This window comes from Protobothrops mucrosquamatus, unplaced genomic scaffold (genome assembly GCF_001527695.2).
Source record: "Protobothrops mucrosquamatus isolate PMUCROS unplaced genomic scaffold, P.Mucros_1.0 scaffold822, whole genome shotgun sequence".
Classification (NCBI taxonomy): domain Eukaryota; kingdom Metazoa; phylum Chordata; class Lepidosauria; order Squamata; family Viperidae; genus Protobothrops; species Protobothrops mucrosquamatus.
The window spans coordinates 266,975-292,791 of NW_015387083.1; the positions used below are offsets into that span (position 1 = coordinate 266,975).

Genomic DNA, 25,817 nt, shown 5'->3' on the forward strand with positions numbered 1-25,817 from the left:
CCCCATGTAGAGAGCATTGCAGTAGTCCAGGCGGGAGGTGACAAGTGCATGAGTGACCGTGCGTAGGGCGTCCCGGTCCAGAAAAGGCCGCAACTGGTGAATCAGGCGTACCTGATAAAACGCCCCCCTGGTCACGGCCGACAACTGGTCATCCAGCGTCAGCCGCGAATCCAGGAGGACGCCCAAGTTGCGTACCCTCAGTAATCTACAGCCCATCCTGGAAAAGGTGCTACTACTTCATGGGCAATAGTTGATAGTTAATAACTAAGGTAGGGAACTTCAGAATATAAAAGTTAATGTGATTTATACATGTTTAAGGTGTTGTACAACACTTCTTAATGTTTTGGTAGTTTGTTCATAAATGTTGAGTTTGGGCTTATTACTTCTTATTATGACACAGTAAATCCATGTAATAATCAAAGTTAATCTGACATCACAGTTTGCAATTATTTTTCAAAGCAGGTTTTACATGTGATAGGAGTTCATGTGAAAGAGGACACAGACGGAGACTATTAAAAACTCAAGAGTGTTCCTGAACTTCTAAGGATCATTAAGACATTACAAAGCATTATAGTTAGTGGAATAGTATTAAGAACAGAAGAACCCTATTTTTCATAAAAGAAAAGAGATTTAGTTAAAATGGAAATATGTTCATTTTTGAGTATTAAACAAAACAATTTAGCATTTCTACTAGAAGAAAAATTGTATTAGAATATAATAACAGAACTACTGGATGAGTCCAGTATACTGTTTCTCAAGCCAATCAAATGCCCCAGGTGCTTTTGTAAGCACAGAAGGAACATAGCCCCCCCCTCCATTGACACACAGTAACTGGTATTTGGATGCACACAATCCCCAATTCAAAGATAACACTGAGCCTTCAAAAGCAACAGCTCTTCACAGACATATTCTCCATGAATTTTGAAACTATCCAAGTTAGTGCCATAGCCACATCTTATAGTAACGGTATTCCATAAATTAATTACTTTCTGGGTGAATTAGTGCTTCTCTTGTCTCTTTTATGTCTTAAAAAATGTATTGGATTGCCCTTGGTACTAGTGTTCTGAGAAAGGGAGAAGAACTTGAATAAAATTAATCCAGCATTGTTATTACTGATGGAATTCTATATGCAAAGACCAAGCATGAGCAAATATTGAAATATGTCACGCCAACTAACAAAGATATGACTGGTTTTAAATTTTTTTACCCTTCCTACTTGTTATTTTTACAAAATTAAAATATACAGTACATATAATTCCCACATAACAACACACTGCAACTTATAATCACATCCCGTATTACTCATAAGTTATTTTAAGTAACAAAAACAAGATGCTCTCTTGTTTATTCTCTGGGTTGTGTTTTTAGCCCATGATATGACACGGGGGCTTGTGTTTATAATAATCAAACAGAATAAGAGGTAATGTTGAAAATATCTAATTTTATACCATTTCTTTTCTTTCTGTTAAAACAAGGACAGATTTTACAAAGTGCTCACCAATAAGGTTGGCAAGGCAATGTTTTTCCTGCCTTATACAGTCCCAAAGCTTTCTCCAAACCCTCCAATAATTAAGAAATCTTCCCAAATAAGGTAAGAGTATGGCAGAGAACTTGAGAAATGAATATCCAAAGTTTGATGAAACAGTTCCAATTATCTTTCTTTTTTTGCTTTTGTTTCTAAAAATATTTATGTAACATCTTAGCATCTATTTAGATGATCCCGTCTGTCAATGTATTCAGAATAGACAGGAAGAACACCAAAGAAGAGTTTAAGAGATGAAACCTGTTAGGTCTCAAAAACACTAGAGAATATACTTAATTTTACAGATTATATGAGAATACTGCATGCTCAAGGATTTAATTAAGGAGCCCTAGTCATGATTGCTCTTCAGATTTATATCCAACCTCCATTAAAGGTTGTCTACATAGCACTTCTTCTATCATTTTTTCCCCTCAGAACTATTAGGCTGAGTTGACAAACATGACTGACCCAGTCATTCTGTGACTTTCTGTCTGCAGGAAACACCATAAAACATCTTGTATTATACTAGCTCTAACTACACATTGACAGTGCCAGGCCTCGCCCAAAGACAACACAGTGAAATCCAATAGTGTCTAATCCTATATTTGCTTACACCTAGTGGACAGAATCTTGCCAAACAAAAGCCCTAACTCAGGGATAGGGAACCTTGGCTCTTTTATGATTTGTGGACTTCAATACCCAGAATTCCTGAACCAGCATGGTGACTCAGGAATTCTGGGAGTTGAAGTCCACAAATCATAAAGGAGCCAAGGTTCCCTAGCCCTGCCCTAACCTATTAGATATATGTTAAAGGATTCTAGGATGTGGCTATTCTGAATCTCTTCCTCCCTCCCTCCTCCAGCCCTGGAGTGTGCACTCTCATAATGGGAGCCTCTCTATGGAAAATCTGTTGCCAAAACTCTCCCCCACTGTTCTTCCAGGTGCACATTCCATCACATATAGGTCCAAATAGTTCCTTCATGCCAGTGGAATTCTGCAGCCAACTAGGTTCCCCTTTTGTATGGGAAAACTCTACATTGTGCATCTAGGTGTATTTATTTATTTAATCTCTAAACTGTCACAATGATGGGCTCTTAGTGGCATACAAGAGTAATTAGTCATCAAATATTTTTGGAGTACAATACTACATGTCATCATTACAATTTATAAAAAAAATTAAGCCAAAATTAAGAGCAATATAAACCTGCCTATGGTGTTATCTTAACTAATTATAAAGGCCCTCTGGGAAAATTCTTTTTAACTTCTTTCCAAAAGTACAGTGTAATCTAGCTTCTTGTGGAAAGTTGCTCTACACATAGGGGTTTTTATGGAGAAGCACATGTGCAGAAGAAATGTTTGATGAACTAAGCACTTCACTGGAACTCTCAATAGGTGATCTAAAACAATTTAAAATAAGATATTACAGTGTTTCTGGAAGGAAAAGAGGATCTGAAGCTTCTAAGAGAGGGGGGAAAACAAATACCATTAGTTATTTAGTATTAAAAAAGGAAGCAGTGGTAATTTCCAAATATAAAAATCCTTTGCAAATAAAAACAATGGACAATGATGCCCATTTAGTAAGATAAGAATGTTTATTTTGTACAACTACAGAAGATGGCAAGTAGAAATTCACAGAAAAACTTCAGATAAGACCATTCTCAAGAAAGATAAATATAAAACTATTTTAAAACCATTTAATAATGATGCAAGGGACAAAAATAGTAAAAACAACAAGCAAGCCTGTATCTAAATCTTGGAATAAAATAATAAAAAGGAATCTAATGGAACCAAGCAATGACTGATCTTTATCAACTCTCCTTTACAACTACAAAATAAGCTGAGAGTGGGCTGAAAGTCTTTATAATATGTCTTTTAAGGATAATGTTCAGATTCCCTTAGTTACAAAAGATCTAATCTTGGAAGTCCTAGAGATGGCACAAGAGAAAAAGAACCTTATTAACACTCAAAAACTCATGAGATATCCGAATCATGTACTCAAATGCAACTCTATACAATACAAAGAATTGTGCTGGAAAAAAGTGGAAGGAAGAAAAAAAAAGCAGGAACTACAGAGAAACACTTGAGCAGTAATGTACAAAAATGAACTCATTTAAATGATGAAGAATATGCAAGGGGTAGCACAGAGATGCATCCAATGAAGATTCAAGATCATCAATCTCCTGCAAGGGAAAGATACTGAACAAAACTGAACTGAATCCTTCAGTAATTGCCACTTCAATCATTTCTACTCCACGTCCTGTTCAATTATTATGAAATCTTCAGATCCTACAACAGTTTACTCCTTTTCAAGGGGGAGCAGGATATGAGCATAGCCTTGTCCCACTCTCTCACTGCCCTCCATGGAAAAAGAATGAATATATGAAATGAGGTTTAAAAAAAAAGTGGGAAAAGTTACATCTTTCCTGCCTGGCTGATGGAAAAAAAAAATCCCTGGATAGGGAAGGTGCTTCATCAACGATTTCACATATTGTTCTAGATTCCTTGTTCTGAGATTTTATTCCACAAATATAAAATGCCCTTCCAGCTCTTCCATGTTTGGAGGGAAACTCCTTTCTAATATAGTAAAACTACAAAACAGAGTTGTTACACTTCAGCATTGTTCACTCTCCAGCATGGAAGAAACTCTTGATATGTATATCTTTTTAACAGCTTTAATCACTAAAAAGGCACTTTCAATTTACTGTTTTCAAGAGTTGCTAAATTAAACAAATCTAACATCTTTGACAATTTTGTAATCCATCCTGGATCCATATCTATATAGCTATTTCACTTTCTTATCAAGACTGTAATCTTCTGGTAGTAACTCTCACTGAACTCAATGGATTTCTTTTGATAAGGCATATCTGGAATTACTTTGTAAACAGTTAATTTTAAAATACTACAATTATTTCAGAGCCTTGGGGACATGAAAAGATAAACCACTGAAATAATGTAAACATAAATGAAAAGGCACACATGTGGATGACTATTTCTGTGGGAATAAGCAAGAATTTCTTGTTTAAAAAGTTACAATTAAAAGCCTAATTGCTGTCCTTGCACTTTCAGCTGAACTCATTTAGTCTTGAGTGCCAAAGGCAAAATTGGCTGGAGAATTATGGGAGTTGAAGCTCAATACAGCTTTTTTTATGTTAAAAAATCTTTTTTTAAGCTTAGGTATAGGCTTATATAATGAAGCAAGTGCAAATAGTTTGAGGTGTTTTACTTCCCAATCTGCATTCACTCTTCAAAGCTATGAACAACCTGAAGGTTCAGATGGTGACTCTTGACACCCTCCCAATTCTGCCATTTCAGCTAGCAAAGCAAACCAAGAGCACACCTGCTCTGTGAAGGGGTCCAGAGAGGAACTGCATTTAATGAATCATTTGTAGAGGTTGAAGATATAGTCATGTATGCTTCCAATTAGCATTCGTTTATTATTTATTTGCTTTTGCTTTTTGTGTTGGGTTATTTTTCTGTTAAACAAGTTTGTTCTGCAAAATGAAAAATAAACATTAACAAGTTAGAAAAGGAACAAGTATTTGCAGTGCTTTTTTTGTAAAAAAAAAAAAAAAAAAAGGGGCGCCGGAACTCACACGTCATACAACCCGCTTTGCCTACCCTACAAGATTCCATCCAAAAAAGGTGCCGGAACTCCGTTCTGGGCGTTCTATGACAAAAAAAGCCCTGAGTATTTGTATTTTAACACCAACTTTTATATCTAACCTTCAGTGAAATGCCAGTATCGTTTTGCCGCTGACTTTCTGAAAAAGCAGAATCATGCTGGTCCTAATTTTATCTAGTAAAATGTCTTCAGGAGTTTTATTTTATTGTCAAGATGATGTTCTGGTTATTTTTCAATGCTCTCTGTACTCATCCTGTCATTTCTCTTTTGTAAGCAAAGCTTGCATGGATCAGGAGCTGAGTATCTATATCTTTTCCTTATAGTTTCATTTCATCCACTAAGATCTAGTAATAGTCCCATACAGGCCACACTGCATTAATCCAACCAGGAAATAACTAAGGCACAGGTCAGCAATCTGCGGCTCCGGAGCCGCATGCGGCTCTTTGAGCCTTCCCCTATGGCTCCCAGCTTCCTCTGCCATTTGCAGAGAGAGACAGAGAGAGGCACTTGTGCTTCCCTGCTTCTCTCTCTGTCTCTCTCTCTCTCTCTCTCTGTCTCTGTCTCTCTCTCTCTCTCTGTGTGTGTGTGTGTGTGTGTGTGTGTGTGTGTGTGTGTGTGTGTGTGTGTGTGTGTGTGTGTAAAAGAGAGTAGACTCATGGTGTTCTCTGACAAGCTGAAAAGCTTTTTGGGTGGGGCTCCTCCCTTTGCTGCATCTCTGCAGGAAGCAGGAAGGGCAGGAGAGAGATAGCTAGCCTAGCTATGCTGACTCAGGAATTCTGGGAGTTGAAGTCGATGAGCCATAAAAGAGTCGAGGTTGCCTACCTCTGAGCTTGTTGGAGAATAGCTTGAAGCCAGCTAAGCAGAAGATCGGAGCTAAGCAGAAGATCGGAGAGAGGGAGCTAAGCAGCTAAGCAGAAGATTGGAGAGCTAAGCAGAAGATCGGAGAGAGGGAGAGAGGGGGAAGAGAGAAAGCTAAGCAGAAGATCGGAGAGAGGGAGAGAGGGGGAAGAAAGAGAGAGAAAGAGAGAGGGAGAGAGAGAGAGGGAGGGAGGGAGGGAGAGAAAGAAAAAGAGTGGGGGAAGAGGACTGGCAGACCAAGGACAGAAAGAGAGAGAGGGAGAGAGAGAGAGAGAGGGAGGAGGGAGAAAAAGACAGAGAGAGAGACCCTTTTGACATCTAAAATGAAGATAACGCTGTATATATCCTTTTTTACCCTTATGAGATATATATATGCATGCATGCATGCATATATTTATTAAAGGTAAAAAAGGATATATGCGGCTCCCAGTGTTTTGTTTTCGGTGGGAAACGGGTCCAAATGGCTCTTTGAGTGTTTTGGGTTGCCTACCCCTGAATTAAGGCATAAGTGACTGTGAGCAGAACCTCCTGGTCCAGCAGCAGGTATAATTGGTGCACCAGCTGAAACTGTGCAAAGGCTCTGCTGGCAGGAGCGATGATTCCAAGAGGCTTATGGCAAAATTTAAGATGCTGATTATCACCTATTAAGCCTGGTTACTTGAGGGACAATCTATCTCCAACAGCTACTGCGTGTTCACTAAAATTTTACAAAGTAGGTGCACTTCAGATCCCTTTGATCAAAACTGTCCTCTATTTGGGCTTCAGAAACATACCTTCTCTGTTGTAATCCCTGCCCTTTGGAACAGCATGTCCCCCTCCTCCCCCCCACCCCGTCGAGAACCACATGGCTTCCACTCTGATGATATTCAGAGTGATATTTTGGCTATTTTCCTAGGCCTTTCGATAAGAAGGCTGTTAACATCAAACAACTTCTTTCTTGTTATGTGTAGTATATGGTTTCTGTTCTTTTTTTTTAACTTTTTAAAATGCAGATCATTCTGACTTGGATGGACTTTAAACACGTAAGTAAATAAATCATTCACCTTAAATTCCTCTTGCTATCATATAGTGACATAAACATATTATATGTCTAGACTATGAATGGAAGCTTAGTTTCCAATTTACATTAATCTTTCAAGAAAATATTCACATATAAAAATAAAAAGGCATTTTACTGCATTCTACACCCTAAGAATGTTGTACCTATAATGGTACGAATATGTATATTCAATTTGATTCCACAAAGATATATGTCAGTTACTCTTCTTTCTTATCACCAAAAATAATAGATTAAGATTACTGAAAGGTTTACAAGATCATTAATGGTATGAACTGTGTAAAGCAGAACATTAGGTGAATAAACCCTAGAATGTTTGAGGGATTAGGCCACTCAATAGGAATAGAATGATTCAGAACATTGAAATACGTTTTCTTCAAATACAAAAAAATCAAATTGAATTTCATGACTACATGTGGTAATGCGTTTTTACCTTTCACGGCTATTTAAAGAAAAAAGAAACCAAAACATGAGCAATATCCATGACAGAACTGACAAAGTAATGAAGCCTCTATGACTATAAGCAATATCACTCTTGAGTACCGGGAAGCTAACAGGATATCATTATTGCATCATACCCTTCCTGTAAACACTTGACAGCTTACATCTGACTACTACTGAGAATACTAAAATTGTTCCAGAAAGGCAGTGTTTATTATGGTTATCAAAATGCTTAACATTCACTATATCTTGTAAAACTGGCTGTTTCCACATATACGTCTATACCAAACCTAGAATTTACTTCCAAATTTAAAAGCAAAATCAATAATTTGAAAACAAATGTATGCCTGATATATTAAGAAAGAGTAGGAAACTCTTAAAGTGTTGAGGTTAAGATTCAAGACCACTTTCAGCCAAGGAAACTCATTGGAAGTTTTTGGCTAGTCTACACATCTCAAAAGAGTGTTATTGTGGGGATAAAATTGAGAAATGCAAGTTTTATACTACTATTGAGTTTCTAAAGAAAAGATGAGTATACAACTAATAATTAGGTAAAATCTAAAAAACCTTCAATGCTTTACTGTTATTTTCTAGGGAAAACACCCACAGAAAAGCCAGTATGCGAATGTTTGTTCTGCCTAATTAAATTATCTGAAGTGAAAGCCAGATAATTCAGAAAATCAGGATAGAGGAATTTTGGAGAGTTGACATATTTCCCCAAAACTAGTGTATTTTCTCTACACATTGGTTAAAATATATTCAAAACTCCCAAACAGAGCAATTTCTGTTGCAAGAATGCACATTAAGACCTATCAATATAAGTTCTGGGGATCAATCTTTAATGAAGTCTGGATTCTTTCTAAGATATTGGACATTTATGCTGATATTGAGCACAGGTGGCCACATAATTTTGACATTTCATCATATAACTACCTCCACATTCTCCATACATAATTTTAAAGAGAGCTAACAATCCCAAATACTGTTCACTTATAAAATATGTGGGCTTCATAACATTTACACAAAATTTTATACAGAAGAGGCAACCACAAGATTAGGTCTTGACAAATAACACACTGCATCTCTTAAGTGGGATCCTTTTGTGCCATTTAGCTACAAGAAAACTCGCCAGTATTTACATTTTACTTTGATACAGGATTCAAATATCACAAAGAAAAAACAATAATTTGAATAGCTAAGCTGTTCTTAATGTAGTTTTGTTTCATTTTATTTTAGTTTTAATTGTTAAAAAGAAGCCCATTTGTCATGTTTTTAAACTTCTCTGTAGACAAAGTATTTGTCACTGACGAACAGGACATTATTACTTTTCCTTTCATTGTCTCTTTCCAATCTTATAGTGGATGAAAAAGTATTTTAGTTAATAAATATTCCTCTGTATAAGCAGTCTTACAATAATACTTGATCATAAAGGTTAGCAACAAATCCAGTTCATTCCCTACTTTCTTTCAGTGATGCTTACCTAGCAACTGGAAGGCAATCACGCTATTGTCTAAACTGCCAAGTTAAGGGAAGGCTGCCCTGAAGAGGAAGGGCTTCATAGCTTGGCTTGGTCAGAAAGATCAACATTTCAATAACCAATAACCAAGAGTGACTATTTCCATTCACTTGCCTTTTTTCTGCTTCCAGGGGATAATCAAATTAAATTCGGCATTGGCTATGAGAGGACAGAAAACTGGAGATCATGTTAGTCATATTAGCATGACTTCTTTCTTTCCCTCATTGTTTTTTTAAAATGCATACAGGATCTGGGTTTGCTAAGACAAGAGCAAGGCACAGAGGACACCAGGCCCAAAGCACCTCATTCATATGATAACTTTTACAACTTTTATTCAGCCAGCAGAGACAGTAGCAGCAGCTCTTTCAAACCCCATTGCTATCCCATTCTCCACTTAGATAAGCAAGTAGCAGAGGCAGCTGTAAAGATTAATATTTGTCTCAGTCCATTTGTCCTTTTTCTTTGCAGCATGGCAGGTAGGTGGGTGAAACATTAATATGACCTCCTTTTTCCCACTTAAAAAGAATCCAGCAAGAAAATCAGGAATTATTTGATGCGTGCTCTGAAAGATATGAACTGATTGACGAATGCTTATATGGAACAATGTAAAGCCCTAAAAAGCATATGGTCTGTATATAAGCAGGGGTTCCCAACCCCCGGTCCATGGACCGGTACTGGGCCGCAGCAAGCCAGCAACTGGTCAGTACAAACAAGCAAAGCCCCATCCGTGGAATGCAGTCTGGTCCGTGGAAAACCTTTCTCCACAGAACCGGTCCCTGGTGCCTGAAAGGTTGGGGATCTCTGATCTATAGCCTAGCTATGGCCTATGAACTGCCTCTTCTAGTATGAACCTGTATGGTAACTCAGGTCAGTTGGAAAGGTCCTTCCGAAGATGTCCCGAAAGGCATGGGGGTAGCTTAGCTATCTAGTCCAGCAGAGAGTTTTTCTCCATTGTGGTTCCCAGACTCTGGATTGCCTTCATCAAGGTGTGTCTTTGGCCCCTACTCTCCCAATAAGATACAGTGACAATGATAAAAGTTGGTCTCTGGTCTCTTCCATCAACCTTTAATATGACCTGAACTGTTTTTTGATGATACAAATTATAATTTCAGTTCTGATCTTAATTGTACTGTTTTTATTTTTAGATGATATAATGTGCATTTTTGGATGCTACAAGCCGCCCGGGTGTACAATAGACCACAGATAAAGGCCCAAATTTAATAAATGTTTCAAAAGCTATACATTTATTTACACGAAAATTCTGTTTCAAATGTAACACCTCCCAAGAGAAACTGAAGGGACGCCAGGGAAACAGTAACAGCTTTTAGATCCACAAATATCTACCTACCCCAAGGAGTGGAAGTCAGGTAATTAAGGCTATCAAGCATCCTTTTTTCCCGGAACTTTCTAATTGGATGGCCAAAGCTTCGGGGAAGAAATTCTTTCTTCCAGTAAAGCAACCCAACTTTGCGGATGTCTGGGACCCAATCTCCCACCGCCCCGAGGAGGCCGGCTGCGGATGCCAGGCACTGCCAGTCAACGCATCCGGGTTGAGCCGGTCTGCTTTCATCGAAGGAGCCTTTCCCGTCTCTGGAGACGGTGGCTCCCGGCACAGCCGCCCTGGCCGTTCCCTCCTTCCTCACCCTTCTTGTCCATCAGCCACATGAAGGCGAAGCAGGGCACGAAGCCGATGGGTCCCCAGAAGACCAACAGGGCGATATCCAAACTGGAGAAGTCGAAGGCCTGCCGGGCCGAGTTCTGAATAGGGCCCCACGTATTCCACACCAGGCCCTGCAGGAAGGCCAGCAGCGAGAAGAGCAGCAGCACCAGCCAGCGCCGCCCGTACACGCGACCCGGCACCGGCGGCAGGCGAGGCAGGGGCCCCGCCAGAGGCGTCCCTCTGCCCCGCAACTCTGCTGCTGCCGCCGCCCGGTAGGACTGGCCATGCTGAGCAAACGGCGGCGGCCCGGCGGGCGGCGTAGGGGGCAACAGAGGCTCCCGCTCCTCGGGGCTGCTCCAGGCTGAGCCCATCGCCGGGGCGGCGGCGGAGGCAGTCCCACCTGCCTGTGGCCGGCTGCTATGCTAGCGTTACCCAGCCGCGGTGGCGGCGGCGGCAGCGATGTAAGCAAACCCCGCCCGGGCTAGGAGGCAATCTGGCCAGCCGCATGCGCGAGGTAGGCGGGCCTCGCCAAGGCGCTTCCCCGCCGAAGCCGTGATGGGAAGAACGAGGAAGGGGCTACCCGATTGGGAAGCCCGGCTTGGGGCCCTCCAGATGATCGGAGTTAAGAGCTGTCCCTGTCCCCAACCGGGGTGGCTTAGAGACAGAGGGCAATCTCTTCCCACCCATTGGGAGACCACCAAGTCGGGGCAGAGTACTTTTAGCTTCTCCGCGGGAGAAGTGGGAGCAAGTCCCTGAGAACCGGCTAATTACAAAGAAAAAGCTGGATAGTTGCCTAATTGTAGCGAAGCGTCAGTTACCAGCGCGAGGGTTTTCACCTTGGCTGGAACTGGGGGGAAAGCCATAAGGCGACATAAGGAAGGGAAAAGAGAACTGCTCGGAGCGTTTTTATGGCCCAGGCGGACCGAAGGCAACGGAGAAAGAAAGCCGCGCCGGTTCCCAAGAAGAGCCAACTCGGTGCAGCCTCTCGGAGGCGAAGTTGAAAACAAAGCCACGTGATTCGGCTCAAATGATCCCTCACATGATCGCGGGTGGAGGAAGGGCTGGCCGGTGACGGTAAAAGGGTGAGCCGAGGAGGAGGAGGAGGAGGAGGAACTGGGAGCAGCCTCGCTCTCTCTCGGACTAGAGATGGAGAGCGAAGCGGTGGCTGCGGAGGTGGCCGCTTTGGAGCCGTTGCTTGCTGGTAGGTACGCCTGCCTGCCTTGCCGTATTAAGTCTTGTTTGTGGAACTTCGTCGAGACACGTAAAAATAAGGAGGAGTGATTAAATGATGATACAGGACCCGTTTTAACGAACCGGCTTTTCCTGTTCTATCAAGTTACAGGCTCGCTACTTCAGTCACTTCTTTCTGCTTCGTGAACGAAAAGGAGAACGACTTAGCTCAGTGTTTCTCAACCTGGACAATTTTAAGGCATGTGGACTTCAACTCCCAGAATTCCACAGCCAGCATTGCTGGCTGTGGAATTCTGGGAGTTGAAGTCCACATGCCTTAAAATTGTCAAGGTTCAGAAACACTGATTAGCTGCTTTAAGGAATTGCTGCCCATCGCAGCGTTCTCCCGCGCGCCTTTTTGTATTGAAGCGGAAGTATTCACAGCTCTAGAAAATATGCTCAGCGTTTATCCATCCATCCATCCAAGGTGCTATTTATTGCTAAAACAATCCCAAAGTGAAGACGTGACAACTTTAAACAATTGATCATAAAGCTCTAGAAAGTGCTCACGTCTTAAAACTTACAAAACGTCCTGCTAGCTGGAACAAATAAAACATGTGTTTCAATATGTAACGAACACAATGAGTATCAAGAGAACTGATTTCAGTTCTGCTCGATGTACATAATAATCATACCGTATTGCACAATGAGGATATTCACATTAGTCAGTATAAAATAGCTCCAAGTGAAGAATGGTCTATCTCTTAAATATGATTTGTTATTAGATGTTATCAAATATTTGGAGACTAAAATATTAAAAGTCCAGCTATAGATGGTTTTCATTGGACATATTCTCTATGAAATCTGGTAAACATATATGAGGCTACACTCAGATATGTAACTTGCTTGACTATGCAATTATAAGGATTCACTGACTAATTTAAACCAACCCACTTTTGTTCATCTTCACCCAGGCCTTTGGTGAGGGAGGGTGAGACTCCCCACTTTCTTCCATCTGGTCTATTGCACTTGCTATCTTTTATTGTATTTTATTTGACTATTGTGAGCCACCTATAGTCATTGGAGTCAGGCAGCATACAAGTTTAATAAATGATGATGAACATGATAGCTTGAACCAAGATAGTAATTGGTCACATGCACATTCTCCACTCAATTCATGTTTATCAATTGCATTACTCTAATTCATCCATTGCCAACCCAGTGATCATTTAAGAATAAAGAAAACTATTAGGCCTTGCTTTGGATATCAGGTGCTTCTGTATTGTTTCCCTTCACCTAAAAGGTGATGTAGCTATCAAGCTATTTTTATTTTTCAAACACAATCTTAAAAATATGAACTTTTCACTTCCACAAATTACACTTTAGGGAGAGGGGTTGTATTTTCTGTTCTTCAAAAGAGGGGTGTTGAGGTTTCACTCAAGCAGAATGGAAACTTGAATTTACTCTTTATGCAGCTACTCCATTTTTAACTCAATCATTCTTTATCTTCAAAATTGTTTGGGTGTTTTCATTTTGTGTGTCAAATATTGATGGCAATCTACTGAACTGACAATGCTGAAACAATATTTACCCAAGCTTCCATACTACTCCAGTCAGAAGACTCTGAGCAGTATACAATTCCCGAATAGGCTTTACTATTATAATGCAACCAATAATTTAAAAACATACTAACACAACCTTATCCCTATTTCTAATACTTAATCCTGGGGAATAGTGTAAACCTTCCATTAAGTCCCCTAAGACCTAGGTCCTACAAAAAAGCCAAGTCTTCACTGCTCAGAAAAACAGAATAGGAAAGAGGCCATCCTTATGTCCCTGGGGAGACTGTTCCAGAGGAGGGTGAAAAAGCTTTATCTTCAGGGTCCATGATGAAAGCATCCTTGTGGAGAAGGGATTGCTAAAATACCTTCTCTCAAGATTACACCTGAAGCAGGTCATCTCAAATATAAATGTTAAATCAACAATTAAGTTGTAGAGTTATTTTGAATGTGAAGCATGTATTTTTACTAAACCAAGAATATATAAGTAACCGTTGAGCTTTCAAATTCCTTTTAATGAATTATAGTACCTTTTCTTTATTTTCCCAGGGTGTAACGGATTTCAGGATCTGTAGAATAATTGGTTTCTCTAAGTAAGGAGTAAGCTTTAAGAAGCTCTGATCCTCTAGGATTGAAACATACATATAATTGTACATATAATTGTATATATAATTGTATTGTGTAGAAGAATGAGGTTTATATAGAGGTTAAGGATGATGTATTAATGATGTATTAAGTTTTTGTATCACGAGAAATAAATTGTTAGGAATATTTACTCTGGAATGCCACGTATGTCCATTTTTGTTTTAATTGTATTATAAATAAAAAACTTTAAAAAAAAAAAAGAAGCTCTGATCCTCGTCCAGTGAGAGGAAGGATGGTCGGATTTAGTCTGGGCTAGAATTTCATTTTTCTCTAGAAATTTCCTGATAAAGCGGTTTAGGTCCTTTGTCAAAAAATTGTGAAAAAACTGGAAATAATAGGGTATGCGTAGAAGGGAAAGCATACAATTCATTTTTAGTGCTTCTGGCTCAGTTATGTAGTTTCATTTTTTTCCTCTTTTTTATTTGTTCATTATCTGTTTGCTAATTAATGACTGCTAGATCTTCTCTGCAGATTTAGTCTGCCAATAATTTGGTTCGGCTATTTTACTTCACAAATAGCCATTAATTAAGCATTTATGAGGGGGCAGTCTTAGATTTATTGTTACTTCACTGCTGGATTTGTATTAGCATTATACACCTCAAACAATTTCAGCCTGATCAACCTGATTAAAAGAGGAAACTGGAGACAATTATTTAAAGATCTGGTCTTGAGAGAGAAGAATTTCAACATATCTACAAAGCAGCATGGTGGGGAAAGTTGTGCTAAAGAGTGTCATTGACAATCATGAGACTTGCTCTTAAGGCACTCTGGCTGAGGAATTCTGGGAGTTGAAGTCTACAAGGGCCAAGTTTGAAGACCCCTGGACTAGTGTTTTAACTTAAGCATTATTTTCTTCAGGAGAGTCCTTCAAAGGGGGAAAACATAGAAAACTTGTTTCTTCATCTCTTAAAGATCTTTGTCCCTGATGGGCATAATCATCATAGAAGGCAACAGAATGCAGTACAACAGTCACTAGAATTCTTTGAATCAAAGCTTGCATACCCTGGTCATCATTTAAATGCATTTCTCAGTTCTAGTATAACTAATCTGAGGTACAGTCTGCATTGCTGATCGAATGATTTCCCCAACCAGGAAAGGTTAGCAGAGAAGTTAGTACAGTAACAAAACAATTATCAAAAGTTGCTTTGTAACTTCTTGATTCCAGAAAGATTTCCCAATGTGGAAATGATGATTAGAGAAAAAGCAGACAAGAAGTTACAGCAAATAAATCAGAATGGAAAATAGAATTTTCTGCACTTTACACACTTTTTCAGAGCTTTTTTTCCTTTCCTGATCTATAACCTAAAAGTACTGACCAGTTTTCAAGAATTTTGTCATGAAATGTTGTTGCAATTTAGAATTTACTCTACCAATATCAACAAGAACCTGTGAAAAACAAGGACCTTCAAATATAGAACTGAGAACCATAAAATAGGTGGTTTGTATGAAACTAGAAGAGACCAGAAGCCGTATGTCGTAGTACCAAATTAAGGTCGTCCACTCGCGCACGTGGCGAACGAACGGTGAGCGGCCGGTGAGCGTGTCTTGATAGGGGAGATGGAGTCCCCCCACCGGTCCACAAAGCTGGAAAGGTTGGAGAACTCTGGTGTAGGGGTTAAAACATCAAGCTAGAAACCTGGAGTCTCAGTTCTGAAAAACCTTTGTCAAGAAAACTGCAGAGACCAGGCAGTCGCTGAGAATCAGACATGATTGAAAGGAAGAAGAGGAACGCATGATGTTGCTCAGCCTACTCAAATGTGTTGCTATAGGGAAAAATAGGGAATGAAAGGGATTTTCTGAATGAAAGCAAGAAATAAATGGAAGGAAGGACACTGATAAATTCCATGCATCTTTCATGCCTATAAATAGGAATGCAAAAATGTTAAGAATATAAATAAGACAAATAACTAGTTTAAATGTCTTACAATAGAACTTATATTTCAGCATAGATATTTAATGTTATTTGTATTTACCTGTAATTAAAATCATAACTGAAATAATAAGGTGTAATTAGAACATTTTAAATTGCTTTGCTTTGTAGTGCCATGGCCTGTATTTGGATATTACTGCACTGGTCTGACCTTTCCTCCCCAATTAATTTAACAGAGTGTAGTACTCAATAGGCTTTCTCTAGGCTATAATGTCATCAAAATTAGTTAAAGGGAAAGAATGGCACTGTTGATAAATTGATACAAGCCAAATTAATTTCTTCTTGCAGCCAGTTGATAGCTTTATTTCACTCTCAGAACAAATGCATTTGTAAACATGATAATTTCATTTGTTCTTAGTGGTGGCATTGTTACCCTTTCAATTTTTCACTCCATTGTGTTCATGGAAGTAGATTTATTTCTTTAGCCTTCCTATAAATAAGGTAAAATATGATACAGCTGCAGAAGCATGTTAACATAATAACATTGGCTGATTATATACTGATTGTGGTATTTAAGCTGTGGAATATTGAAGGATTCTAGTCTATATAAAATCTATATGGAGTGCAGGAGTGGATGGAGAGGGCTTAGAGTACAATGATGTTATGCTCACAATAACCAGATTTTCAGAATTGAGAGAAGCTGTGCAGGATCATGGGAAATAACTAGATGCAATGGTGGATTAGGTGATGCTGAAACTATGAATAAGACTTCCTCTTTCTTAGGAATTAGGGACATTGTCTATTATGGACCATAGATGTCATTTGGAGATCTTTCTGGATCCATTGCTTTCAGTGGAAGCCCAGGTGTTTTCAATGAGGAATTTTGTCCTTTCTGGCTGGCTCAGGTATAAGGGTACACATATTGAGCCACAGAAACGAAAACCTCAAGTTGGGAGTATTATAAATATGCTTTACATGGATTACCTCTGAGTTTGACCAGAAGCTGAAGGTGATACGGAATGCCATGGCAGGGTTGTTAAAAGTTGTTAAAAGTGTAACACCTCTTCTGAATAAACTGTAGTAACTGCCATTATCCTCAATGAACCAACTTTTGGCCCTTCAGAGCTGGAGTTGGATAGAGTGCCTGATTAGTTTTTTCCTTTAGGCATCACCTTGGTCATCAAGACTGAGTTGGAATGCTCTCTTGATAGCGCTGTGTTTGATTAGAAATTGTACTGTATAGCAATTAAAGAGAGAACATTCTTGGAAAGTTCACTGTTTGTGGTTGGCACCAAAGCTTTGGGGATTTTTGACTTGGATTTGTGCTGTTGTGTCTTCTGCTGTCCAATTAGGTGCTAGTCCTAATCAAACTTTGCTGATCACAAAAGACAAGCGCTGGGGCTGGAATCATCCTACTAGAGTGGTTCTCTTTTTTCCTGAAGGGTTCTAATTAGTGATGGTCAGGAGGCAAAAGACCTCTTGAATATGGGGGTGCCACAGGGTTCAGCATTCTCTTCATTCTTCTTCAACATCTACATAATACTGTAACCCTTCTAGTGGACGGTTATGTCTTAATATACATCACTTATTTCCCCTACTGGAACTTCCTGTCTTACTTCTGTAATGGTTCTATCACTAATCTGTTTACTTTGAACTCGGCTTCGGTTCTTTCATCAAACACATTTCCAGAGTCTATGGGTGGGTAACTGAGGAAAATTACCTTAATTTCTCTCTCCTTCCCTTCAACATTCCTAATTGCAAGATTTTGTAACTTAATCTGTTCTTTCTATGATGGATCTAATGTAGGCTGTCTTCAGTATGCTGAGGACATCCAGCTTTATATCCAAACTCCAGTCTGGCTGGTAATACTGTCAAGATGCTGTTTTAGTATCTGGAACCTGTTAGGTTTCAGATGGAGAAGAAAAAGCTTAGGGCTCTATTTCTATCGAGTTCTTTGGTGTGTTAAAGCCACGCTATTCCTGAGATTTCCATTTTTAATATTGTATGGGGTTGTACTTTCTTGCGTCAAATTGATTTGTGATCTGGAGGTCCTTCCTGGCTCTCAGGCCCTGCTCATGAAGCTGTGGGAGAGAGCATTGACAAGAAGAATCTTTTTCACAACTTCATTTGCTGTGAAATGTAGGACTTTTCCTGGAGTAGGAGACATTTCTCTCAATCATGTTTGGACTATTAGAAAATGTTTTACATGGGGCTGGCCTTGAAGACAACTTAAAGCTACAGCTGGTCTAAAATGTAGAAGGGAGTCACTTCACAATCTGTTGATTTGACACTAGTATTTTTGAGAGTTGCTTTGGTTACTATTTGGCTTCCAGATGCAATTCAAGATGTTGGCCACTTCTTTTAAAGCCATTCATGGAAAAAGACCTGGATATTTGGAGGATTATCTTCCTTAACTAGTTCTTCTTGTTGGATGGAAGGGCTCATTTCACTTCCCTTCAGAGATGGGTCTATGACAATTCATCATGGCCAACTTGCCATGGCCAATTTGCCACAGCCAACTTGCCATGGGCAATTCGCTGTGGGACAACTCGCCATGGCCAATTCGCCACAGGACAACTCGTTGCTGGACAAAAGTTACACTAATAAAGAAATGGTGGAATAGAATCATTAAAGAAAGGATGCAAAAGGAGGGACAGAATAAATGTGATCAACAAAAATTAAAATATTTTTTATTTATTTTAAATAAATAGAATTGTTAAATTGTTCTGCAATGAGTTGTCCCATGGCAAGTTGGCTATGGTGAATTGTCCCGTGGCAAGTTGGCCACGCTGAGTTGACTATAGTGAGTTGGCCGCAGCGAGTTGGCTGTGGCAAGTTGTCCCATTCCCTCAGAGATTGCTATCTTCAGCAGCAAGATGAAAGAGGTGGGTCTTTTCAATTGATATCATCATCTTTGGAATAGTATTTCCATTGTGATCCAGGTGACCCTTACTCTCCTGGCTTTCAGGAACGCTATCAGAATTTGGCTTTTCAACAGAGCTTTAATGTTATGGGCTGCTTCCTTTAATCTGGAGTTTAGTGGATATAGCGTTTCATTTATCGTTGTTGCTGTGCTTTATATTACACTGTGATTTGGATTTTAGCCAACATACATAGAATAGCTTTAATAAGCCTCTCAAGTCAGTTTTGATTAGAGCTATAAGCCCTGTAGATAAACAAATAAAAAGTAAGGGGGATGAGGGTACCCTTGATTTGTATTGGGATGGCAGATCACCAGAGCTATAGACTAGACTGGGAAGTTACAGAGCCATGAAGACAACAGGAATTTAACTCAATATTAAGATTTAGATACATAAGTCTATCTTGTGTATCCATTATTTAAAAATTGGCAATGAATTTTATCAGTATAAATAAAGTCGGGTGGAGAGAAATGATTTGACAGTTACAAGAAATGTACATCTTAAACGGCTTCACTTGCTATTTGAAAATAATGGTAAAAATTAGATTAATCATATTCCTGAAGACAATAAATGGGTAAGTGTGTATGATTTAAATTACAGGAAACTGCCACATGGCTATTTCATTAAACCTATCAATATGAGATCTAATTTTAAGCATATTTCTTTAGAAGAAAATTTCATTAAATTGAATGTACCTTGATGATAATATGCAGAATATTGCATATTTAAGTGATTGAGACCCAAGAAGTTGGTTTTCTGTTTGATACTAATCAAACATTTGAGAATCACTTTGGTGTAGAGGTTCATGTGCTAGCGTAAAAACCAGGACATTGTGAGTTCCAGGCCTGCCTTAGGCATGAGAGCCAATGGGGTAACTTTGGGCCTGTCCCTCTCTCTCAGCCCAACCCACTTCATAAGACTGTTGTGGGGGAAACAAAAGGCAGGAATATTAGGTATGTTCACCGTCTTGGGTTGACCAAAGGACATTTAAAAAGGCCTGATAAAAATATAATAAGAAATACTGAACCAAATTTAAATGACCACAGACTCCTTTTAAAATCACATACTTTATAGTTATGTATATTTTTTCTCTATACAGGTAGTCCTCAACTTACAACTGGTTGCTTAGTGACCATTAAAAGTTCCAGGAGATGTACCTGTGGGTTACTTATGACCCAGATTCAAAGTTCTGACAATCCCCCCTACCACCACCACCCCGCAGTCACTTTGGGTGTTTGACAGCTGGGCTACTTTTACAACTGTTTTCACCAAGGCAGAGTCATGTGATCACATTTTACAATAGTTTTGCCAAAACCTGGCATTTCCTTCCACTTTTTGGTCGAACTATACCCATAGCGAACCATTGGTTTGTTTAATAACCACAGCATTGGCTTAATGAGCATAGCAAAAAAGGTCATAAAATCAGGTTGCTCATGTGGCAAGCAAATTATCAATGCTACTTAAAGTCACTAAATTTATTATATGTTGTACATCTCTCTCAGTAGGCAAAAATGAAAAAGAGGGGAAAAGCTCAATTGAATAGAATTTGCAGGAGTGAGATACAGAAAGAGCTGTTACTATTATATGAGCATTTCTGTAAATATGTTTCTTAACCATCTGACTGCACTTGCCTTTTACCTACCATATTATCAGTAATTCTTTTGCAATGCAGCTCTGTTACAGGTCTTTTTAAAAGTAATCCCATTGAAGTGATTTCTAGGAAAGTGAGTAAGGATAGTCTTAGGCAATCCTACATCAGGAAATACGCTTCATTTGAGCTCAGTGGGGTTTAACAAAGCAGACATATGCAAGATTTCGTTCTTTCTTTTTACAATTTACTGTAATGCATGGATTCCTTTTTTAATCTCACAGTTGATTCCCCAGTCTCCAAAATGTTATCTTGATAAATTATTATATGCTTGTTAGAAAAACAGCTGGATATCACTTACTCTAAAAATAGGTTGTTATTTTAGTAAGCAGATTCTTTCTTTGGAAAATGACTCTAAAACCTCTCAGTTAAACCCTATATTTAACCAGCATGGTATGCTGGAAGAAGACAACTCCTGGCATGAAATGAATTCTTCTAATTTGCTAAATTATTCAAAATAATTGACAGTACATTTAACGTCTTAACAACTTTGAGACCACTTTTCTACAAAAATCCTGCTGTGCTAAATTCTTTATTTTTCCATGTTCTGCACAATTCCCAACAATTAATTGAAAATTACTAATAGTTTTCTCTTGTATATTTAGGATGCTTTATGTCTCTCTCCCCCTCCCCTATTTCTGAATCAGAATTAATTTCCCAAAGAAAGAATAAAGCAATGGAAAGGTGAAAACAGAGAGATCAAAATGATGTGTCTCTTCCTACTCTTTTGGTTTAACATTGTTCACAGATAATACTAATAATGAAGGCTGGAAAAAAAGTTTCACTAGAGTAGAATGCTGAATATTCATTAAGGTCAAATACTGGGTTGAAATTAAATTATTGCTTTATATTGAGGGGCATACTATGTGGATGAGGAAAGAAAGAAATTGATTGACTAGGCTAATATATTATTAAGACATAGGTTGCCATAAATATATCACAGTTGGCTAGGCTTCCACCACAAAGTTAGTCATGGTTTATGAACTACAGTGGCTCAGTTCACACAACATGAACCAAAATGCCAAATGAACCATTTTACAACTTTGTATCGCATTGTATGAAAATGCTAAATGAACAGAATCCAGTCACTGAAAGTAAAGGTTGTTGAATATTTCCTGTGCCATAGGCCACATCAGAACTTAACAACCAGGAAAATTCATTTGAACTTCATTTGAAGAAGACTGCTAGCAAAGTCAATATGGGAACTGATTGATTGATTGATTACCTGCCATCAAATAGCTGTCAGTTCTTAGTTAATCATATGCATAGATTTTCTCCATGAGGATCTGTTCCTAACCTAGGTCTTCATCTCTTCCAACAGCATCCCCATCACCACTATAATTTAGTTCATCCCATTTGCTGCTGGTCAACCTCTTCTCTTTCCTTCTACCTTTCCCAGCATTCCAGAGAACTAGGTCTTTGCATAATGTGTCTGAAGTAGGATAATTTGTGCCTCCTCGAGCCTCATTTTTTCACTGTCCTCCTTGATGATACTTTGACTTGTCTTTTTACACTTATTTAGCTTCTAGGGAAATCAGAGTATAATTAACAGGTGTAGTCAAGGAGTAATCTTAACACAGAGATTGTCCAGTATCATCTACCGTGTGGGTAAGACTTAGGAGAGAAAGGGATTGGTACAGAAGTCGCTCTTGCTCCAAATAGACTTATTCTATGCATATCTTTTATTGTATGATGGTACAGATGACATTTTGTTGATATTGTAGACTGATCATCAGGATACAATTCCATGAATTAATCCAATAAAAGAAAGTGCATATAACTCAGGGGTGAACTGTTGGGTTCTTGGTGCTTGCTGAGCTTGGCTGTTTTCTTTTAGACATTTCATTACCAAGCTAGATGACATCATAAGTTATGGTAATGAAATATCACTAAGAAAATAACCAAGAACTCATGGAATGAATAAATACATCAGATAATCAGGTAAGAAAAGAAACAAGTATTGAGCATTGCAGAGATGAAGACTTTGCTAGGGACCAGAAAGCCATTCTAGCCATTGTGATCAGGCTATCTGCAAAATGCCTCAAGCAGAACTTCTGAAGAGGAATATTTCACAATCGGGACCACAAAATGTATATGTATACAAATAAAAAAAAATACAATACAGCATTTTGTTTTTTAAGGCTGTTGTTTTCTATAAAATTATGTACAAGACAGCCAATAGCAACCAAATGCAAAATAATATTCAAGTATCAGACAAAACTGTTTCTGAGGTCAAGGTTTTGGCTGAACAAAAACACTTTCACATGTTGGTAGACATCAGATCGGACCAGGGAGAGTACTTGAGCTGAGGAAAGCTGTCAAGATCTTCTAAATTTTCACTAGAGATGCTTCAAAAGTTGAAAAGAAGAAAGAAGCTTTTCTAAGTAGAGGCAGGCTTGTGCAAGAGATACATTTCTTTAGAAGTATCTGCTTAATTGTAGATTAATAGTACCCAGATTGCCTAACATACTACTTAGGAATTTGTGTTTTTTTATATTCCATAAAAGAGGTCTATGGTGGCTAGTCTTGTATGTAGAGAAGAGGAGAATGTGTGACTCACCTGATGTTGCTAAACTATAACTTTCCACAACCCATGCACCCCTATTAGTCATGTCTACTGAGACTTCTGGGACAGTAATTCAACTGTATATGGAGCTCCACAGGTTCATTAGTCCTAATGTTTCATGATGAAAGAAAACCATTTTCTTCAAATCCTACATGTTAAACAATTTATATATTGCATTGACATCACTAGTAAAGATTTCCTGCATGCAAAATAACCTGTGACAATTTTCTATTGACTTTGAAGATGATTACGTAGATATTTCAAACATGTTTCTGCCTTGTCAAAGCCCAGGGGGAATCCTTGAGTTTCCTTTGATTGCTGAAAATTAAAAGCCATCTTAGGTAGGACACAGATGAAAACTATCGTAAAACTCTTAAAATAAAAATATTGCAGTTTTAAAAAAAAACCTGGAAAGTCCCAAGTGTTCTATGATTGCTGGTGAACATGAGAAAAAGCAAATGCATTTATGATTTGCAAGAAACTATGCAGAAGGACAGAGGGAAAATGCATAAAGCCATGCCTGCTGTTTCTGTCCTTCTGTCAAGTTTCTTCTCTCATCCCCCGGTTAAGCACAGGAAGCTGAAGAAGAAATGTAGCCTTTGCTTTTTCAAAAACTTTGGTAAGGGTGGAAACAGCTAGGAGAAGCCCCTGCTGTTTCTGTTCTTATCTAAATGACTGTGTTTAAGCAGTTTTCTCATCAGGAGCAAAAGACATTTACCCTATGCAAACTGGTAAGTGACATAGTTGATGCTTGCAACTATTTTTCCCTTGTAGGCTAGTCCTTTCACTAAAAGTCAAGAGGAAGACCAGCAGAAAGAACGATGATGCCTTTCCCCTTAAAGTTTTAAAATTCAAAAGGAGAGGTGAGGGTATTTATGAATATTAAACAGGCCACCTATGAGGTGTCCCAGTTAGGAGACTTGCAGTCCAACAATTTGAATTTGCCCCTATAGAAATGCTGCTTTTTTTAAAAAAAATCGGTTGATCAGAAGCAAATCTACATATAAAACTAGTTTGCTTTTTCAAAAAATAGATGGGTTTCTCTGTGTAATGAAATAGTCTTGTAAATGCGATCAGCCACATTTTTGGAAACCAGTAAATGTCAAATACAATTGTTTCTTGAAAACTTAAGCAAAGACTGCAGAAATTATTAAAAAGCCTCCCTGTTTGTAGAGATGAAGTATGTGCTTAGGATTTGGGTGACTTGAGTCAAATTGATAAGATGGCCAGATGTGACAGAGGTCAAAGCAAGACAAATAGTTCAGGGAGTGCAGAGACAGTCACTCTGTCAATCATTATCCAAGCCAGTGTTTCTTAAAATGTGGCCCTAGATATCTGGGAGTCCCCCAAAACTTTCTCAGGTCCACAAGATCAAAGTTTTTTGCCAGTCTGTGTTGAAAAATAATATTAAAATGCCATCAAATCATCTTGAGAAGCAGTAGCTGTGTCAATTTTAATTTTTAATATGGTAAATATTGATACAAACAAAAGCACTTTTGGGGTCCTCAATAATTTTTAAAAGCGAGAAAGGGTCATGAGAGGAAAAAAAAGAGATATTTATCTAACCCAAAGCACTTCTATTCCCTTTCCCCTGCCAACGTCACTCAACAGATTTTGGATTCCCTGCAGCATTCATGTGGCTTAGCTTAAATGTCCTGCATGAGGAAGCCCTAAGTTCAAGCCAGCTCCTACAAAACTTAAGTAGAGCTATATTTGTGGCAAGTTCTGGCTTTGTAACACTTGGCATTTCTCTGAGTTTCTACACAATACGTGTATCCCCCTAAGATCCATACAGAATGAGGAAAGGGAGGAGGTGGGGTCCTACCTTCAAGTCACAATGAATTATTTCACAGTAGTGAGGCTTTCCAATCGTAGCTCTTCGGGGAAGGAAGCTAAAAATGATAGATCACAGGACTAGCCTGGAGCTCAATGTCCTTTGTTAGTCTTCATACCCAGGAGCAAGAATATTAAAGGAGTGTTATGAAAGGCTGCAGAATTGTGAAGGTGTAAGCCTTGAAAATACTGAGGGTTCATGTCCTCTTGCCATAGTTTGTTCCACATCCATCATCTCCCCCTCTCCTCATCCTATCTGATTTTGTGCCGTTGGTGCCAATTATGTGGAAAACAAAACCACCTTTGCTATTTTTCATTCATCATAACTCCCTAGCTCCAGCCCCAAACCACATTTTGCAAGAGGCTTGCCTAGAGAAATGGCTATGATATATGTAGATCCCACGTTGCCCCCACCCAATCTATGGAAGGAAGGAAGGAAAAACAACTCCTGTTTTTTTCCAAATCTTGGGAAAAAGTCTCAGAAATAAGCATAACTTTTTCAACAAACTCCAAAATATAAACCCTACTTCATTCAATATTCTAAAATGTGCTCTACGTAAGCAAAAACTTCACTGAATTATTATTTTTTAAATGTTATCAACAGCTCTCTTTAATTTTTGTGCATGAAGCTACTAGTATTAAATAGCTTTATATCATGCTGTTATTTTGTACAGCTTCAGGCAGCATTTGTAATGCTCCTGTTTTCCTCACAACAATAACCTTGCAAGGTGGGTTGGCTGAGAGAGAAAATCATCCAGCCCAAACTATCCAGCTGGCTTTTATGCCTGTGAGAGGACTAGAACTCACAATCTTCCCATTTTTAGTCCAGTACCTTAATCATTCCATCAAATTGGCACTCTGTCTATTTCCTGTCCATTTTCTGTGACAGTAAATGAAAGATTCAGATTCAGGCCCCTAGCTGATTTGGC

The 25,817-nt window shown here is 38.7% G+C and overlaps 2 protein-coding genes across 2 annotated transcripts in view; one reads left to right on the forward strand and one right to left on the reverse strand.

Annotated features, from left to right (window-relative positions):
- Positions 1-11,047, reverse strand: part of SLC49A4 (solute carrier family 49 member 4) — an 89,427-nt gene extending 78,380 nt beyond the window's left edge. Inside the window, exons 1-2 of the mRNA XM_015818916.1 lie at positions 10,980-11,047; positions 10,660-10,868 (exon numbers count right to left, since the gene is read on the reverse strand). Of these exons, the coding sequence (XP_015674402.1) occupies positions 10,660-10,868; positions 10,980-11,047 (277 nt within the window). The remainder of the gene's footprint in view (positions 1-10,659; positions 10,869-10,979) is intronic.
- A 748-nt stretch (positions 11,048-11,795) lies between these two features.
- The window catches only part of HSPBAP1 (HSPB1 associated protein 1), a 61,887-nt gene continuing 47,865 nt past the window's right edge, over positions 11,796-25,817 (forward strand). The window contains exon 1 of the mRNA XM_015818917.1: positions 11,796-11,877. Coding sequence (XP_015674403.1) covers positions 11,823-11,877 — 55 coding nt within the window. The 5' untranslated portion in view covers positions 11,796-11,822. The remainder of the gene's footprint in view (positions 11,878-25,817) is intronic.